General features: G+C 36.5%; 2 protein-coding genes across 9 annotated transcripts in view; one reads left to right on the top strand and one right to left on the bottom strand.

The window, feature by feature from the left end:
- tmem63ba (transmembrane protein 63Ba) overlaps positions 1 to 15952 on the bottom strand; it is a 37078-nt gene extending 21126 nt beyond the window's left edge. Inside the window, exons 1-4 of one of the 4 annotated variants that reach the window (XM_079854605.1) lie at positions 15900 to 15952; positions 4186 to 4410; positions 2165 to 2244; positions 607 to 645 (exon numbers count right to left, since the gene is read on the bottom strand). In XM_079854605.1, coding sequence (XP_079710731.1) covers positions 607 to 645; positions 2165 to 2244; positions 4186 to 4410; positions 15900 to 15914 — 359 coding nt within the window. In that variant the 5' untranslated portion in view covers positions 15915 to 15952. Of the gene's footprint in view, positions 1 to 606; positions 646 to 2164; positions 2245 to 4185; positions 4411 to 15176; positions 15536 to 15899 lie in introns of those variants that run through there. The other 3 variants (XM_079854606.1, XM_079854607.1, XM_079854608.1) reach the window with 3 other exon arrangements.
- A 1847-nt stretch (positions 15953 to 17799) lies between these two features.
- ate1 (arginyltransferase 1) overlaps positions 17800 to 20545 on the top strand; it is an 82343-nt gene continuing 79597 nt past the window's right edge. For 3 of the 5 annotated variants that reach the window (XM_079854616.1, XM_079854613.1, XM_079854612.1), the window contains exon 1: positions 19621 to 19757. In XM_079854616.1, the coding sequence (XP_079710742.1) occupies positions 19658 to 19757 (100 nt within the window). In that variant the 5' untranslated portion in view covers positions 19621 to 19657. Of the gene's footprint in view, positions 17927 to 19620; positions 19758 to 20545 lie in introns of those variants that run through there. The other 2 variants (XM_079854615.1, XM_079854614.1) reach the window with 2 other exon arrangements.

The following is a 20545-nucleotide window of genomic DNA, read 5'->3' as shown; positions in this document are numbered from 1 at the left end:
CAAAGACCCTGGCCAGAATGTTCACGCTTACAAGAACGAAAACATATCATTTAATGGTGAAGTGTGTAGTTTTTGCAACGTTACATAGAGAAACTATAAGTAAACCATTTGTAGTCTTACTTCCTATAAGTTCAAGACTGTACATTGCTCTGTTTTTTTGAGCAGTCTGTTATGTAAACAACTTCTGTGAGTTTGAAAAGGGACTACCTGTTTTGCAGAACAATGGAAGACAGGGATGAGAAAAGTTTAGGAATTTGTTTGGAAACAGTTATTTTTGCAGTTTCATTTGGTGATGCGAGTGGCATGGAAATTACACACTTCGCCTTTAAAAGACACAAATCCACAAGAGACACATATTGATTAGCTCAGGTAAATGTGATGATTATCTTGAGAAACCCTCAACCAATGGACTCTAGGAAAGAAGTAAATTAAAAAGGACAAGAGAAAGAAGTGAAAAGAGTTATTAGGAAACAGATACACAGTGAACAAATTCACCCCAAATCCACCCGATAGACACACAGCAGAGGAAATGCCAGAGAGCAAATTCAGAAAGCAGACACAAGGTGTCCTTGGAAGAGAGAGCTGAAGTGTAAAAACAACACATACTATTCCTCGTCCAGACGTTGATAGTGCTGATTCCGCCTACTGATGAGGGAAAAAAAGTTATTCAAGTTCATGCTTGACAGAAACTTGTCAAAATATGAGATCATTCAGTCAGAGGAAGAAGATTGTATTACTCAGCTGAGATGCACTAACTGAGATGACACTAATTAAACTTTTCCTATGACTCTGTGATGCAAGTTATTACATGTAATCAGAACAAATCTTAGAGGAATTTCGCATTATTGGTTTTAGATGTCATGAAACATATTTTTTATTATAAAATAAAAAAGTAAAGTAAATATATAAGAATAAAACCTATTTTTAACCCTAACAAACTATATTAAAAATAGCACAAAATTGTTTAATCCTTGATTCTGATTGGATTGCATTTTTCTTGAGATAACTGCACGTATCTCCAGTTTTAGTTGGCAGCTTTACAGTTCCACATCACTTCACCACAGGGCACTTTCAAACTAGTAATGGTGGCTTGACCTGTTTGTAAGCAAGATACTAAATCTGTGACAAAAGGAAACTGGAAAAATGTCTTGGGACAAACATATGTACACATGTGGTCAACATGATACAAGTGCAGTATTAATTATTTATTAAAAATGTAATGCATAGCCAAGTTGTAACATGCATTCAGCTTCATGATCTGACTTTTCAGGATTTCACTTGATCCCAAGAAACATTTATAACATTTAAATTGATGACTGGAAAGTCATAATGTAGGTGTTGCAATTCAGGGAAATGTTTATGGAACCAAATGTTCAAAATAGATCAATGAATGCTGGGTGCACACAAAATAAACCATTCCATTTATTTAATTGTTGACACTTCTTTAAAAAAAAAATACGGACTCAAAATACTGAATCATGACTTTGTTAAAATGAATGTGCTGGCCTGAAACATGGAGAGAAGGTTCTGATATCAGAGTAGTTTAATGTGACTATGGGATCTGACTGGACAAAAATTTGAGATGCCCAGAATATAATCTGATCTCCCATAAACACAATCTATAATGCACTTGCGTGCTGCTCAAACCAGTTTCCAGATCGCTAGATGTGAGTGTGATTGAAAGGCAGGGTCATATTACTAATAGAATAAGACTAGCTGAGCTGTCTGAACAACCAATCCATTGGATAAACCCATTAAGCAGCAGCTGAGAGCATGCTGTTGTCTTACAGCATTCAATGCATTCCTGCTAGAGGCATTTTCTCTTCAATTTGGACAAATCAAAGGTCTACATCATGATTGATGAATCGAGTGTCCAGCTGTATATATTTAGTCTGGCAGAAAATACCAGAAAATGTTACTCAATGTTGGAAAGATGAGTGTTTGTTTGGGGTTAGATTGGGGCCAAGAGCATGCTGTGAACGTAGCCAGCTGAGGCCGCAGTATGAGTCGCTGAAATAGGACCGTACAAGTGCTGTCTTCATTTTTTTTTATTGTACTAGAATGAAAATGACATCAGAACATTTGAAAGAATCAGGGCGACATTTATTTTTGTCTAATATTGTGTACTACAAAAAGCTACTGTATGGAATATAATAGTTATTACCTGTCGGCATCAGAGACCAATGCGAGACGGCCATAATCCCACGCCACCTTCCTCAAGAGAGAGAACACACATAGCAGCACCTGGAGACCCAGAACATACATGTTACACAATCAAGTTCACATCTCATTCCACAAATGCATTCAAACACAAATTCCTGTTCACAATGCCGCAAATATGCAAATTGAACACAATTAAGAAACACATTCCTAAAGTGAATACATTTAGAACCACAGCAAAACTAGAACATGTTACTGTACATAACTGTAGTGTGGATTATAAAGGCCCACAGAATTCAAAGCATTTTTACACATTCCCAGTCACTTTTATTAAAGTGCAAACAAGAAAATGGCTTTCATAACCCATTTTACTTCTACATACTTTACTTTTATCCATTGGGAATTGATTGGATAATGAAAAGTGGGCATTCCATACCAGAACTGACATGTTTGTGAATTTGCAATTAATTGAACAATGACATTCATTTATTGCAGTTGGCTCCCCTCTTGAAACACCACTGGCACCCACTTATGAGGACGCATTTTGACTGAGACATGGAGGCTAAAAGTCATGTTCACCCTTGAGAGCATCTGGATGCAAGTTAACACTTCTTTTTAAATCTATGATTATTTGCTATTATTACTTTACCACTAGGCAACATTAAATGATGGATGAAATGGAACATGCAATGACATACATTCGAGTGTAATGGATTATCGAAAAAGGGAAAAAATGTAGGGCTTGGTTCTATCCATCAGTTGTTGATTGGAATTTGAGATGTGGGCGTTGCTTTTAAAAATGAATGCAAAATTGCCTTCTGATTGTGGAGAGGTGGCGTTTAGAGGTGAAGTGAACCCATGATTGGCATACATATAGTTAGTCTTGCGTAGCCAGACTGAACGACTGATGGCAGAAGGTCTGGACTCTATCGCAGCTCTCATTGGCCAAGGACTGCCCAAGAGGACGTTTGACTAACATGTAACGCGTCATGTTTAGGGGCGTAGAAATGTAAAGTTTCCCTACAATAACAGCCCGGCGTGTGTCTAATAAATGATTAATTCAAAAACGTTGTGCAAATTTACTGCAACAGTGGAGCCGTGACAATCTAGCTTTTAGTTGATACTGGTAAGTGCTTATTATCACAGTTGTAAACACGATGGCTTTCTTCTTCCACGAGGGGTTTTGGGATCACAAAGGCTTTGTTTCCAGGCAGACCGTTAAAGAATGCATCACACACGTTCTCCCGGACGTTCTGTAGAATTCAACCAACCAGATGCAACTTCGAAAATCCTGAAGTGTTCCAGTTAAGTGTGCCATACGCATCAGATGTTCAGCCAATGGTCTGTGGGCGTGACCACGCCTGAGGCTGAGACTAACTAATAGTAGTCAATGAACAATAAACTGGGTTAAGATAATGTATTTTAAAGTCGACATGAAATCAAAATTGACCCTATTTACTTTGTTAGCGCATATTACTAGTCTTGTGGTGAACAATTAATCCGTTCAAGTTAATACACAGAAACATTTTTTTGCCGTGGTAATCTTTAATCAAAATCTGAAAAGTTACTTCCGGTCTGGAATGGGGTTCCTTTTCTGATGACGTCAGTTTGACGGCTTGGGTTGAAAACGCTAAACCACTCCAGAGATGGAGAGGAGGAACGCTGAAGTAAAACCCTGCCCTATGTTCAATATTCTGTTTCACTTGGAAATATGTCACAACACTGGAGAAAAGTAATTTGCAACTTCCAGTTCACGGGGACTTTAACATAAAAAATCTTTTTCATCACCTTTAAGTGGTCAAAATGACTGGAGAATTCCGACACACACCACAAGAGAAAATCTTTCACCGGAAGATTGAGTTTACAATAAAATCTATAACATGCATTTCCAAAACAGTGCGCAACAAGACCGGGAATGTGTGTTAAGAAAGTAAACAGGGTCAAGCTTAATTTCATGTTGACTTTGAATGACTAACTCATGGAAAATGAACAGAAACGGAAAATTGTAGGGTTTGTGATGCGCACCAAGAAGCACATGAAGTCAAGGGCGAGTACGGTGGGCACTCCTCCGAAGGGCAGGCCCTGGAGCACCGTGCTGCGGATCCGGCCCGTATAGCAGTAGTCCTTGGAGCTGTTGGAGCTGGAGCAGTTGTGCTGGCCTGTGCAGACCTCAGCTTCACTGCTCACAGCCATCATGAGCAAAACTAAGACAATCAGCATCCTCAGTACTGCTGCATCCTGAAACTCCACCTGTTAGGAGACAAGAGAAGAGCGTTATGAATAACTTTCAGGGGTATACTTGCACGTAGATGATGACCCAAAGCTAACAGAAATCGACAAAAAAGCTCTAATACTGATCACCTGGGGTCTTTAGGGATAGTTATGGGAAAACAAAAGAAAAATAGTCAACATCAACCTGAGTGATGAGTGTTTCATCCTGCCTGACATCTTTCATGTTTTACAAAAGAGAGACATTTTGAACAACGTGAGAGTTTTTTTGGGGGGTTAACTAATCCTTTAAGAACTGGCATTTAAGAATTAGGCCTAATTATCTGAACACATTTAAAGATCGAAAGGCTGAAATAATGGTAAACAATGAAAGCAAAGAGAATGGTTTTGCAAAGTATCTTACAGGAAAGACTGGTTCTGTAACGCTCAATATCATAAATCTGCTTCGTGTCTATGACGTCTAAAGGTGCAACATGGCGAATTATGTAACTGCATGAAAGCTTTGCTGTGAGTGACTGACAACACATCTCTACGAGATCTGTGGAGCTCCAAGGCTGTGCATGCTGTGCTCTGGCATGCTACCGCTGGCTCAACACAGACACATCTATATTCCTCCTACAGTGAGATCAGCCACTAAACCACTTGACAATGGACAAACAGGCCGAGCCATCTCTCTGAGGCAAAATGCACCAACTGTACCAAGTTCTTCCTGAGGGAACACTGTCTAAAATTGCCAGCCAGGAATATACATTTCAAATACTAAGGAATATTTCACAGTAATTAAAGATGTTTTTCTTTCTTTTGTGGAACACATTAGGATGCTTTTTGATGAATATATGCACAGCTTTTTTTTTTTTTTTAACCAAAAAAGCTCCATAAAAGTATTATAAAAGTAGTTTACAGATAATAAAGGTTTGAAACAGCATGGTGAGGGTGAGAAAATAAATAAATTTTTGCGTGAACTATTCCTTTAATTTGATAAATTGTCACGTTTAGATTTTCATTAGGCCTACTTGAAATAAAATAAAGGTTAACTAAAATAAAATGCATATTATATATATATATATATATATATATATATATATATATATATATATATATATATATATATATATATATATATATATATATATATATAAAACAACCTTTAATATTTATTTTTTCAGCTAGCTAAAATAAAATACTGAAATAAAATTGAAAACTATAGACATTTAAAACCATAGTAACTAATATAAATGACAAAAACGCACAACAAACTTACTAAAACTTTAAAAATTAAATGAAAACAGAAAATATAAAAATAAAAAATGATTCAAAATATGAATAACTATAATAGTATCTTAATGATATTAAAATAATACTGCTTTAAATATGCAATAACGTGGGGTTAATTTTAACAGATTGGCACTCATTGCCTAGGTGAGTGAGTTTAATCTGCTGGTCATTTGCTAATTTATTGTTCAAAGGATGCAAGGAATCTACTAAAGCAACAACATACACACACATTGGCTGTCCAGTGTGAATTAATGTCAGAACCAAAGTTATGTTAACCGTGACAGCAGGACTCTGACTTTTCCAATGGAAAATAAATACAGCATATAAGGGTGATGGGGGAGAGAAAGTCACACGCTGCGTTTCATAACAAACCAAACTCTGTGCCAAGCCAGCTCAAGGTGAGGTTAGTCATCAGCATATCATCTTTGACACCAATTCACTTCCAAATTCCAATACTTTATAAGGAAAGGGAACACTTTTTAAATAATTGTTTAACAGCAGAGTTCCTGGTTTAAAAACAAACAAACTACGTTACCCTTATTCTTTAAAGAAATCTCCACCAATCAGAGAATCGTGACCAGCAATTAGCGCCAAAAAAAACACGTTAGCGCCCATCCACTCCCATTGGACTGCAAATAATGTAATAGTCTCCCTATGTTCTCAAACTACTTAAATGTGTGCATATTTTGCAATAAACATAATTATTTTATTATTGTAGTTCTTTCCCTCATTAAAGCTGTTTAGTATATATTCCTGTACTTTGTCTTTTTGTTTCAAATAGTTTATAATGTTGCGATTTGCCTCGTAGCTGTTTGGTTTATGGCTTGTAACTCTTAAATGAAGGCTTTTATACGTATACAATTTTATATGTATATATGGGCAAAATACTTCAGAAACCAAGGCTGCTGAAAAAGTGGGTGGTCTCTATTGCACTCTATAGTCAGTGTTCGGGGTTTGTTCAAACTTCTGCAATTGTTACTGGCGCATTTATTCACACAGAACAGAATGAAACAGTTTAAAGGCCAGATTAGATCAATGATTTAACTGCATTAAATTCAACGTATTGAATTAATCGCAAATGTAAACGGCAAACGCATTGCCTTTGGCAGATTTAGAAAAGTTCCTTTGGGACAGATGGCTGGGACATCCACCCCGCTGCTGTTCTTCTGAACTCAACGCTAATGCCGAGTCATGAAAACAAACAGCGCATGACAGCAAACGTTACAAGCTTGTGACAGCCAAGCTCTAATAAAAGCATCAGGTTGCAAATGATCCATATTACGGAGACGTATTCACTGACTGACTGCCTTTACTTATGTTCAATTAAGCCTGCTGTCACACAGACCGATCTTGTGATTTCCTGGCATCAGCATGCTCAAAAACACACACTGCTGAGTCTGACAGCCACAAGTCTGAATATAACAGTCTCATCTTGACAAACCAAGGCCTTATGTGGACATCCTCCTGATGTCGTAAGGTCGAGCGCTGATTGATTCCTGTTTTTTAGACATCTGAAAAAGTGGTCAACAGATCAATAAGAGAACTGATTCTGAACAGTTCAGTGGAAACTACAACAACGCATACGCCTTCCCGAAACATGCTGACACTTGTTAAGTTCTGAACAGAACTAAAAGTTCTGACCTCAACAAGTTTGACAACGTTACAAATCACTGCTGATTTGTTTGTTGAATTCAATTATTTATCTAGCTCACAATCTTGCGTTCATATCATCGATTAAGCCTTGCTTCAGATGAAGAGAAGTTATAGGCTACTCCAAGTCTATGTTGATAAGGAAACTTTAAAGCAGATATGATGTAACATGTCTCCGGTGCTGCTGCTGCTGAAACATTTAATCTATAGCACAGCTTCTCTGACCTCGTTCGTGCAAGTCTCATTACACTGGGCTCAGCAAAACTCACATGATCTTTAACAGCAAAGGTCATCATCTCAGGCCAACGGGTCAGTATTGATCTGTACAAGTTCACAACACCTGCAGCATTTACTAAAATCAAACTTGGGCAAAATTGAGAATTTAAACACCGGCTCCCATTCGAATCATGAGTGTGAATTCGAATCGAATGTAAGATCACATGATGCTGAACTGGAATCACAGGAAAAGCAGTCCCTCCAGGATTTCGAGATTCTGCAATTGCAGAATTGAATGCAAAACCAAACAAAGTTTGTGATATTCAGGGCTTGCAATTTTTCTAAATTGATGCAGATTTCCCACAGATTTTGGGTCTAGACGCATCGTATGACGTCACTGAAACACGCATTCAGCCAAAACCCACTTCGAATCGATCGTTAGACTTCTGTTTGCACTATTGCTTCCGCAATGCATCTGTCACTCCCAGTCAGTCAACCACCGCAATCCTGCTCCCACTGTAAACACACACACACACACACACACACACAAGTGCACATAGCCGCACACTCTGAGTGACATCTTTTCAGTCAACCGGTTCAATTTATCAACACTGACTGTATGCTGTGTAAAACAGTCTCACGCACTGTGAACAATCCCACTAGAACTAGGAAAGGAGATGCTAAATAAAAATGTAAATTCACTGACAGTAGGTGACTCTTACTGAACAGCCGTGAGACATCGAGGCCCAAACTGAGCAAAAATAACAATTTGGTGCAGGTATTATTTATATGGCCAAAAATATAAATTAATGAGATTTATATAACAGTATAGCAGATTAATGACATAAAATGCATAATATAATTTGACATTCTATATTTCCAAATAGCATGTCTTAGTAAGATGATATTTAAATGCTTTGTTTTATGATGAAATCTATGATGATTGAGAGATGAACAAGTAAACATTCATTAAAAGCCTGTTCTATCATTATTTGATACATACATTTAAACAGTTTTTCTAATGCTAATGATTTTGCTCGTAATATCATCTAATGTTTCTTGAGATGTGTGTATGGTAATGTTTTGTGAGATTCATACTGACAAATTAAATATTCATGAAATGTTATGAATTTATATATATATATATATATATATATATATATATATATATATATATATATACATATACAATTTTTAATTCTGCATTCAATTTCATGGTATTCGGAATATAATTCTGAATGTTGCACAACCGTAGGGGTGTAACGGTTCACAAAATTCACGGTTCGGTTCGATACGATACACTCGTCTCACGGTTCGGTTCGGTACGTTTTCCATACAGCAAAAATAAATAAATGCCAGAGAAATTTCCTTGAATTAATTTTTTTTATTATTGTTTTATTTATTAAAACTAACATCATAAAGTATGATTTTTTTTTTTTTTTTTGAGCAATAATGGAGCTATACTTGACTCTTCTTATGAGCATATAAAACAAAACAGCTCCTTGGACAAAATGAAATGTATTATAGTAGTAGGCTAGTTTAGTTCAGATTACATTTGAGGGCAGCAATTGTATTCATAATGTCAAAATAAAACCGACGTAATGTTACTTGAAAGCATTATAGCCCACTATTCCTGACAAACTTCCATACCTTGCAGTTAGTGTTAAGCAAATCCATTCCACGGTGAATGTTGCTGATCTGTGACACCGGCCAGTTCATTCATGGCACGATGTTTCTTCCTGGTTTCCACGTCAGCGCTGTTTGATCCGTTAACAGAGAAATGTGCATATTTCTCACTAGATCTCGCAGCGATGTTATTACTTCAGTGGCGAATTCAAAAAGCATTTGAAATTCAAATGCTTTCTTTATTGGTCTGGATCTCTTAGCGCTGTGTGGTAGTGTTGCTTGATCAGGCTCGCGCATAGGGCTCGCGAGTCCCGCTTCACAGGTCAAAACTGATAAACGGTCCACACAAACACATAGCTCAGTTTCGTTCCTTACATTGCGTTTGCCAGTTGATGTTGTGGTCGCGCCAGCCTCTATGAGCGCGCTTGCCACCCGCGACGCGCCTTCATTTGAAATAACAAAATTTTGGTCGGCAGAAAAAATGGTCCAGCGAACCGTTCGGTACGTAATGCGTACCGAAAACCGAACCGAAAGCCTCGTACCGAACGGTTCGATACGAATACGCGTATCGTTACACCCCTACACAACCGTGAAAAATACATTAGCATTTCTACTTTTTCAATTGAGAGTTGCAGCAAGTGACCTTGGATCAGCTGAAACAACTGCTATTGCCTGTAAAATCCTAATTAACAAACAAACGAGTGATTTCTACACCCAAAACACTATCATTCTGCAATGTTAACATATAATAACCTTTTATGCCCTGTTGGACTATAGTTTGGCTTTCATGAGAAACACAAGACAAATCAAATTGCTTTGGATAAACATGTGCCATTCAGATAATCTGTTCTTTCGGGTTGTTGGCCTCAAGGTGAAAGGAAATAGTCGCTCATTAACCACATTACAAGAGTGAAGTAATACTGGCACCATTTCGTCGTGCTAACAGCAGAGCTGTAAATAACATATTACAACATCATATTCAAGGTCAAAGTGATTCCACTTCACAAACACTATCAGCAGTCTTAAAGGGATACTAGAATACTTTTGTTTCACTGGACTGTAATATATGACAACAATTAATCCGCCACTCTTTTACTGTGGTATCACTGTCTGCTACTGAATTTCATCACCTGTATCTACCAATGAAATATATATTACCTGATCAAGTGCTGAACACTTTTGTCACTTTATTTTTAATGTGTAATATTAATTTTCATATACCTTTATGTCTGAATGCAATTATCGAGTGTCTCCTGTTTCAGCAAACTTGATTCTCATCACAAGTATTGTCATCATGTCCAGTGACAGGATTTAAAGGGGTCCTATTATGTTTTTCCACTTTTTCAACTTTAGTTAGTGTGTAATGCTGCTGTTTGAGCATAAAAAAGATCTGCAAGGTTACAAAACTCAAAGTCCACTCCAAAGGGAGATATTTTATTTAACAGAATTCCCTTTTCAAGAACTACAACAAATGGCTCGTTTGCACTACAACACAATTTTTCTGGATCTTATGAAATCCGCACCCACGGAAGTTGAGCTGCATTAGAGAAGACAGTGTTGGACGCCATGTCAAAGAGACACCGTTTTTTCCACAACGTTTCCAAAACTCCTTTGTTTGGCCTTCCTAAGGCTGATGAACTTAAGAGTGGTTAAAATGTATTTTATTTTTAAACACTGTTCCTGAACATGATTACCCCAACGTTCATCTATGCTCTGCACATTTTATGGAGAACAGCTTGTTTTCTGTTGCTTTTGTAAGCTCTCGCTTTTGTAAGATGGTTCACCGCTCCTTAGAAAAATTAACCATGGTTTTATGATCGATTACTGTTTGTATTACTTTCGTTTTCCGACAAATATCACGATTAAATGGTGGATAACATCGTATCTATAATGTGTAAGAAAATTCCAAAAAACAGGTGATTACGCTGAAACATCCTGTGAAATCAGTGCTCGCAAAGTCTGTGCATGAAATTCGTTCTGGATGCTGCTCTTGTTCGTTAACATTGTCAGGGTCTGAATCGGGCCCGAATTGGTTTGAAATAACCTTAAAGTGTAAGTTGCAGGTTAAATTTTTCACGAAGTAATGCAATGTGTTTATTAAACATAAAGATAAGAACTGCCCACCATTGTTTTTTATACCAAAATGCTGATATAATATGAAAAGTTGGCACTTTTAACAGTGGTTTTACATTTACACTAGAGAAGAACGCAGTTATGGAGGGGCGGGACATTTAAGCAACAGCTGCTGATGGAAAAACGGTTAACTGCTGTAGCTAACGAACGCAAAAATCACTAAGCAACAGTAAAGAGGACGGTGTAGGGGATAATCATCTGACAAAATACAAAAAAAGAAATGATTTTAAAAAGCAAGAGATGGGTTGCTTTTGGCATTTAATGATATACAGAAACAATTACAATGCCACATAACCTAAAACATAACATTAACTTTCTTAATCTGTCACGTACAGTAGTAACGATTACGACAAATCAGCTGTTCTCCCGTAGTAGACGGTTACAGTAGAACTTCGCGAAGTAGCAGTTAAAGTCGCGCATGCGCAACAGAACGACAGAATGCCGTTGCCGTTCCACCAGAGGCTGTTGCTTAAAGGAGAACTCCGGTCAATTTTAACATTGAGCTCATTTTTTTGTAAATTTGGAGTGCTGTCAGTACAGAGAACAACGACAAAAATCGGTGTTGCCTACACCGTGTTATCCTCTTTTTAAAATTTGCACCCTGTTGACTTCAATGGGGCAAGTTTTAAACCTGCTTTTAGCCTCTTAACATCCTTGATGTGTCATTACAAGTGCACAGGTCATGTGAGTGATTCCTTCAGAGTGAACGCAGGTGAATCTGACTGCAGTAGATGTGAAAGATATGAATAAAAATGATGTTAATTCGGCCAGCGCTCATACCTGTATTTATTTCCTGTTTTCGGTCAAAGTCCACAGTAGTCGATTGTCGAGTTCACGCGCGTGATCATAGGTAACTAAGCAACAGTGGAGAACTCAACAATCGACTACTGTGGACTTTGACCGAAAACAGGATGTAAATACAGGTATGAGCGCTGGCCGAATTAACTTTATTTTTATTCATATCTTTCACATCTACTACAGTCAGATTCACCGCATCTTGACTGAAGAAATCACTCACATTGACTGTGCACTTGTAATGACACATCAAGGATGTTAAGAGGCTAAAAGCAGGTTTAAAACTTGCCCCATTTAAGTCAACAGGGTGCAAATTTTAAAAAGAGGATAACACGGTGTAGGCAACACCGATTTTTGTCGTTGTTCTCTGTACTGACAGCACTCCAAATTTACAAAAAAATGAGCTCAATGTTAAAAATGACCGGAGTTCTCCTTTAAGGCCCTATTTCCCGAAACCGCGCTAAGGCTGCCAATCACAACACACTGGGCCAGCTAACCAATCACAGCACATTTTGTATTCCGGAAGGAGGGGCTTCATCGAAATCGGCATGTTCGAGCCAGACTGGGGAGAGAGGTGCTGTAATGTAAAATATGTGAAAAATAATGCATTTTTTGAACAATCAAGCATGAAAACATTATAATACACCCCAAAAACTAAATCAAGCATAATAGAACCCCTTTTAAAAAGATGACAACTGATAGCTGTGCAGATATCCCTGAAAATATTATAAAACACAAATATAACAGATAACATTTTTCAGTTAAATTCTGATTAGTAAAACCTTCAGCATGCACAAACAAGATTATTTTTTTCATTACAGAGACTCATAGAGATGTGTATTTTTTTTCTTGAAACGTTGCCCAGTGAAGAGCAGTGATAGGCCGAAATATTGGCCAGGCTGATACATATGCTGAATTTTGCCATTTGAAAATAATCCATTGACCAAAAAAAAAAAAAAAAAAAGACTTTTCAAAAGTGTTAATTCACCCTTGTGCCAGAAAGTGCCAAAATTAACCACCAGCCTTGTCAATGTTTATTAAACTACACTCTAACAAGAATCTGTGAAATGTATGGTTAAAAAACAGCACCTGTGGTTGTCAGTTAAAATATACAATCAGCTGTCAGCCAAAGTTTTTGGATTGAAATTATTTTACAGCAAAAATTACATTTCATTAACTGATATAATGTTAATAAACCAAAGTACTTAAATCTGTGTAGTACCTTTATAATACTGACAACCATCATAAATACACAGGTGGTAAAAAATAAAGCCACATGATAAATGAAACCATCGAATTGTGGAGTTACAGGGAATTCTGGGAACTCTGATTAGATCTATTACAGTTTTTCACTGTATATAAGTAAGGCAATTAACAGGATTTTACCATAGCATTTCTTTCACTGTTAAAATGATGATCATTTATGTTTCCAAAACAGTTTATTCTAAGCCAAAATTGTCTAAAATAAGTGTTTATTTTGTGTCAGCAAATAGAGCATGGTCAGTCTTTCACCCTGGGCTCTAAATATCATTACTGCCCATTGAAAACCAGTCAGCACTTATAAAGCACACCTAGCATGAGGGCAACATTACTAAGGCTCATGTGGAGGATAGCACATTTGAATCTGGTTTGCTGTATACCATGCAAACTTATTTGAGTCAGTGAGAAGAAAGGATATGTGGTGTGACATATGGAACATATGGTGAGCCCCAGGAGCAGTTGTTGCTTTGCTGAACAAGACCTGAAAGGAGCTTTGTAAGATATGAAATTCTCCTCAGTTTTATCAAACTCAGCCAAGCCCAAGGGGTAAACTGCATTCCGACTCCTGAGACAATATTAAACTTGGAGTGAAGCGTTCATCTGTTTGAAATGCACTGAAATGGTTTTAAAACTGTATCCAATTTCTTGAAGCCATCTCCAAGACACCAAAGAGCTCAATTTATTGATTTCGTTGCACTAAGCTCTGTGCCAGAGGCCAAATGCAAATGCAAGGATCAACCAACTGCTGCTACAACAGAACTGAGTGATTTGCCACAGGATAATCAAACTTGGCAGGCTGAAAGTTTTGTACTTTTAATATCACAAAATCATTGGGATACCAATAAACAACTAGTTAAACTCAATGGACATGAAAAATGAAAGTCAAGGTAACTAATTAGTGCACAAAACAAACAATAAACCACATAATCAAATTCCTCATATAACTACAAAATCATGCAATTCTAATCTCTAGATCAGGGGTTTCAATCTTTAGACGCCACAGAAACCCCTATGGTCATCCTTGTGCAAGGGACACCAATGCTAACATTTCAAACGTAGCTTTAACTTTTCGTGTATAAAGAAAGACCCAATTTATACTGTAAATTTGTTTATTAAAAATATGCGGAAAATATTTTTACTATGTATTAATTAAAAAAAAATACAAATTTGCTCACTATATTCCTGTACTGTTAAATGTATGACTTGTTTAAATCAAATGTATTGTTATATTTGTAAATGTACTTACTTAGTTAATTTCATTTAATTAAAAAAAGATAAATATTTATCTTTCATACAGCACTAGTCATATTCTAGTCAGATGGATCAGAATATGTGTCACTAGAGTACATCATAATCTGCTATGATACTAGTGAGGATTGACACTAATCATCAGATTAGCTATGCTACATATCACCTCACGTTCCTCTAACTCAAAAATAACCACAGAATGTATTTATTTATTAACATTAAATAGACTTTAAGAAAAACAGTTGATGAGGCTAATCAATCCATGCCATAATATAACGTCAACATGCTAGCTATAGACTGCTTGTGAGTGAGACCACTATATTTAGTCATTAAAGATAAATGACAGTGAATTATGTACTGATCCACCTTAAGAATAATTAGTAATAAAGTTAAATACTTGTATAGTTAGCTACAGCTAATGTGCCTAGCCGAACTGTTAGCCACTTTGTTGTGATTTCTCACCAGCTGGTTTAAATTATTTAACATTGGTATAGGTTTACTTCTACTAAAACTAAGCATCACAATGATCAGACTGACACCGCTCAAACTAGTTAGTTCAGGTGGTAGAAGTTAAGTTAACTCACCTGGCCGTGGTCAAAGGCAAAGTAGCTCTCGGTTAGCTACTGCTGTGATGTCCCAAAATAACCGCAATAGTATCAAAATTCCAGTTCAGGATTTCCTCGGAAAGGTTTAATAGTGTTCGGAAAAATAAAATGCTGAGGATTAGGCCATTTTTCAGTTAGTGTCTCATCTACGACACTGACACACAACAAGCCCTAGCATGGCTGTAATGGATCGGGCCGGTGACGATGTATGTGCGGTTGATAGGCAACCCACGAACTGTTTCCCAGCTGGGGCGTCGTCCATGTTCGGGTCTTTTCGGATGATCTCGGTCACATCCGACTCCGCTTCGAATCCCGTTGCTTACGTTCGGTTGGTGTTCGTTTTTAGTCGGATTTGCTCGGAATTGTTCGGAATTGTTCTTTTTAAACGGCGTTGTCACCCGGTGGCAGTTGTTACGCACACAATATACCACCCAAAAATTGTTTGGAATTTATTGTTAAAGTTATAAATACTGAAAGAAACGTCAATTTCAACACGTATTCAATGCACTTTTTCAATTTAAATAACTTAATGATTAAGATTAACTTCTGATTATGTTTACATATAACATTGCTAAAGCATTAATCACAAAACAAGTAATGACAAGAAAAATTAATGTACAACATTACAACAATAAAATAGGAAGGGATAGTTAGGAAAAAAATACAAAAGTTGTCTAATTTCACCCTCAGATTGTTCCAAACCTGTATGAGTTCCATCTGTTAAACACAAAAGAAGATATTTTGAAGAATGTTGGTAACCAGTTGCTGGTTCCTATTGACTTCCATTGTAGGAATAAATATGGAAGTCAATTGACCTTTCGCCGAGCCCCGCCCCCCTTAGTTACTGTTGCTACGTCCGACAAACAAATGGTCAAACACGACCAGCGCGACAGATTGCCATGACGGAAAGAGGTATACCCGTGCGTGTCAGTGACCTTTTTTGGAGCAATACCTCCGCGATATCCTCCAGATCGAGGCAAAAGGGGTTACAGTATATGCAGTGAAGGGATATATTCAAAATATAAAAATACGCAATGAAGGAGATCGACTACTACGTCTCTATCGAGGCTAACGCTTACCGGTGTTCACACATCATTTGTGATATGACAAAGAACGAGGAATCAAGTGTTTAAAAGCATTGAAAGACACTTACTGTTGTGTTTTTGTGTGAAAGAAAAAACTCTCTGAAAATAAAAGTGCTGTCAGCAATAATTTCTTATGTGTGTTTTTTCGCATAACACAATGACTAAAATTTTAAAAGCTGCAAAACACATGAGAGTTAACGTTAACGTATATTCCCGATGCTGTAGTTTATTTGATCAGTCACTATATCATTAATTAAGCTTAATTTGACTTTTCAACTACAATTAGGCAGGGTGAACTGAAAGCTTTTACAATCTTTTAGCTATAACTTATATCATTGACAAAAGTATGTGGTACATTTTCTTCCAAAAATGATTTTCTTTCTCAAATTCATGCTTCAAGTTGACAAAGCACAATAAACGAAATCACACAATAACTGTTTAACCAGACATAGCCTTAATTTGCATCTAAATAACTTTCCTTGATTGTCTTTCATAATGCACTTACCATAATATTTATTAGGGGGGCAACGGATCACAAAAATCGCGGTTGAGACCATAATATTTATTAGTGGGGCAACGGATCAAATCGCAGTTCAGACCATAATATTTATTAGTGGGGCAACGGATCATAAAACTCGCGGTTCAGACAATATTATGTTTTTTGAGTTACAGATAGGATAGTTTTTCAGATCAGAAAAACAAAACAAAAAAAACTTTAAGTAGCCATTGATACCACAGCCAGCAGACGTATTTATGCTTTGTAATGTTCGACACATTTAACTGGGAGTGGGGCCGTCCACACTGTTTGTGTTTTCGGCTTTGGGAATGGAAAGAACACAACTCCTCCAGACAATCTCTCGGGGTATCTAGTGTCCGATTTACGAACGCCATGGGCGCGCACGCTTCACCATCTTACTAATGTTTGTCGGACCTGCTCACATAGTAACGGTTGCTATGATGTGTGATTGGACAATGGCCGTTTTGGGGGAGGGGCCGGCGAAAGGTCAATTGGTGCCGTCGACTGTCTGCTTACCAACATTCTTCAAAATATCTTCTTTTGTGTTCAGCAGAAGAAAGAAACTCATGCAGGTTTGGAACAACTTGAAGGTGAGTAAATTATGACAAATTTTTTTTGTGAACTATCCTTTTAATAAACAATATTTGTGAATGAAGTTGTTATAACAGTTGTTGTGAAGTTGTCATTCTGTCCACAACAGGGCATGTACTGCCACCTAGTGGCCGACTATGTAAACGTTTGAATCCTTCTAACATGTTCTTATTTCAGCATGGCAGCTGTCGTATCTTGGCCATTTCCGTCCCTTTATGAATATTTCGTTTTTATTTAGATAATTTTGGTTTAATTTATAACACACAAAAGTGAACCAAACTTCACATTAGCTTACATGTAGCCTGATGTTTTGAAATGCACCATCACCGGCTGCACATGCACATAAACAAATGACCACCGTTTTTGGATAGTTTTTTTTTACAGTATACATTTTTATTACTACAGACTCAAAAGTTTTGCATGGAACATACTTTAAAGGATCCCTTGGGAAATGTACACCATAGTGGAGATCAAAGGAGTCCGTTGTGGATATCGCTGTGGCTACTGTAGGAATGAAGGAGGTAAAGCTTCATACGGTAAGTGAAGTTTGCATTATTTTGGATAAGGGAAGTATTTGTCTGTTGTTTGTCAAAATGTATGTTTGTATGTATTTTTTTTTTCTTTTCCCCTTTTGATATGGACCCATGGGTCTGAAATAAATAATAATAATAATAATAATAATAGCACAAAACAAACAAATTATTACAACACACAATAAGCTTCACACTTTCGTGTACAGTGCAAATTGTTTTTTGTGGAAATGAACAAAGCAAGTCGCACCATTTTGTAAGGTAAGCAGCTTTCAAAACGATAGTTTTTTTAAATATTAAATATTTTATTGCTTCCTTCCTTGCCTGTAGGGCTTTTATACCACTACAGGAAATGTGCGGTGAATCTGTGCTTTACTTCCGGGTCATAAAGCGCTCGAATCCTACTATGGTGAATGTTTTGTTCCCTTTTGACGTTGATTGCTTATGGCAAGCCGTTTTAACCTTCATTCATTCCCAGGATATTCTTGATATCCACAATTAAATTTTCACTAGTTAAAATGATAATTCTTGATATCAACAATTGAATTTCAACTAGTAAAAACTATAATTCTTGATATCTGTTTCACTAGTTTAATGTCACCATAGGCTGCCATTCAAAATCAATTGTTGATATCAAGAATTGATTTCTTACTAGTTGAAATTCCAGTTTCACATATCAGAAATACAATTCTTACTAGTAAAAACATTTATTTTTGATATCAAGAATTCAGTTGTCACTAGTTGAAATGTCTATTCTTGATATCAACAATTGAATTGCTAGTAACAATGTTCATTTTTGATATCAATAATTCCATTTTCACTAGTGTCAATGTTAATTTCTGATATCATGAATGTGTTTGTTACTAGTAAGAAAGCCATTTTAGATATCTGAAATTATATTGATATCAGAAATACATTTTCAGATATCAAAAATTAAAAATTTTACTAGTAGCAATTCAATTGTTGATATCAAGAATAGACATTTCAACTAGTGACAATTGAATTCTTGATATCAGTAATTTGCATTTTTACTAGTAACTATGTAATTATTGATATCAAAAATTATATTTCTACTAGTAAGAAATCAATTCTTGATATCAACAATTGATTTTGAATGGCAGCCTATAGTGACATTTCACTAGTGAAAATATAATTACAGATATCAACAATTAAATTCTTGATATCAACTATTCATATCCTGGAAATTAATCAAAGTTAAAACGGCTTGCCATACTAATGTCTGTTCTTGATATCAACGATTGAATTTGAATGGCAGCCTATGGTGACATTTCACTAAAATAGCCTACAGTTACAGATATCAAGAATTATAGTTTTTACTGAAATTGAATTCTCGATATCAAGAATTTATATTTCTGCGAATTCACATAAAAAAAAATGTAATTCCTGATATCAAAAAATGCCATTGTTACTAGTAGAATATAATCCCTGATATCAAGAATTATCATGTTAACTAGTGAAAATTGAATTGTTGCTATTCATATCCTGGGAATGAATAAAAGTGAAAACGGCTTGCCATAGTTTGCTTGCCTTTTTTGGGACGTCCCGTCACGGTAACCTCATTCTTATGAATAATTGCTCACTTACTAACGGCGGTTTTTCAGAACATCAGACCAATCAGAAAGCGCGCTGGACGAACGTCATGCAGCGTAATTAATATTCATGAACCTGTCCTTACCAATAGTAGGGTTCGTTAATCGTACCTGGGCGAGCGTGGAAATGGCAGCGGGTGGATCTTACAGTATAGTGGAGTATTTTGGGGGAGATGACGGTTATCGCTGCGGTTACTGTAAACATGAAAATGGCAATTTCTCACACGGTGAGTGGGCATTAATCTGTTTCTAATGGTTTGTGGTCAATATATCAGTGAATCGACAGAACGTTTGAGGGAAGCCGGGTTGGACCACTCTGTTTTGATTAGCGATGACTGTTTCGACAAGCGATGACTGTTTCATGAACTGATTAGCATGGTTTGTCAAATGTTTAAACGCTTTATTAATATTATAGTATTAATTATATAGTTACAAATGAGTTACTTCATTGTCAATTCAATTATAAACTGTAAGATGGTCTCAAAATCTTTGTTTGTGGTGGATAGTAAAGACCTTGTCAGCTGTCAGCCAAATGTTCTCTGCCATTGACATGTCAGTTTTAAAGTGTATTTTTAAAAACAGAGAAGATAGAAATCATTTCCTGATGTGAGGGAATAGCAGAGGCCTGTTCATCTTTGTCCACCCCTGTCTGGACCTTAAAGTGATTTACTACTATGTGCCATTCTTGTTTTTGCAGTTCAGATCTTTACAAAAAGAGTGTCCTGGATTCTAACTGTTTATTCATCTTATAATAACGCGAAGTCTAATAAATAGGCTTAAGTGTCTATGTTGTGTAATCTAGGCAGTCAGATACAGGGTCACTGAGTTTATAAGATAATACATTTACTCTGCTATTTTCTGTATAGCAGGGAGTTTCAGTCTTTTAGATGTCACAGATCATATATGAGGGGCCCTAAAGCTTGAGAGGCATCTATATATTTTCTAGCATAAATAAAGACCCAATTTATACTGTAAAAAATATGTTTCTATTAAGTTACATTATTATGTTTTCTAT

Source organism: Squalius cephalus, assembly GCF_949319135.1.
Source record: "Squalius cephalus genome assembly, chromosome: 21".
NCBI classification, from domain to species: domain Eukaryota; kingdom Metazoa; phylum Chordata; class Actinopteri; order Cypriniformes; family Leuciscidae; genus Squalius; species Squalius cephalus.
Note: the sequence above shows the minus strand (reverse complement) of the source record. Positions and strands in the feature narration are given on the sequence as shown.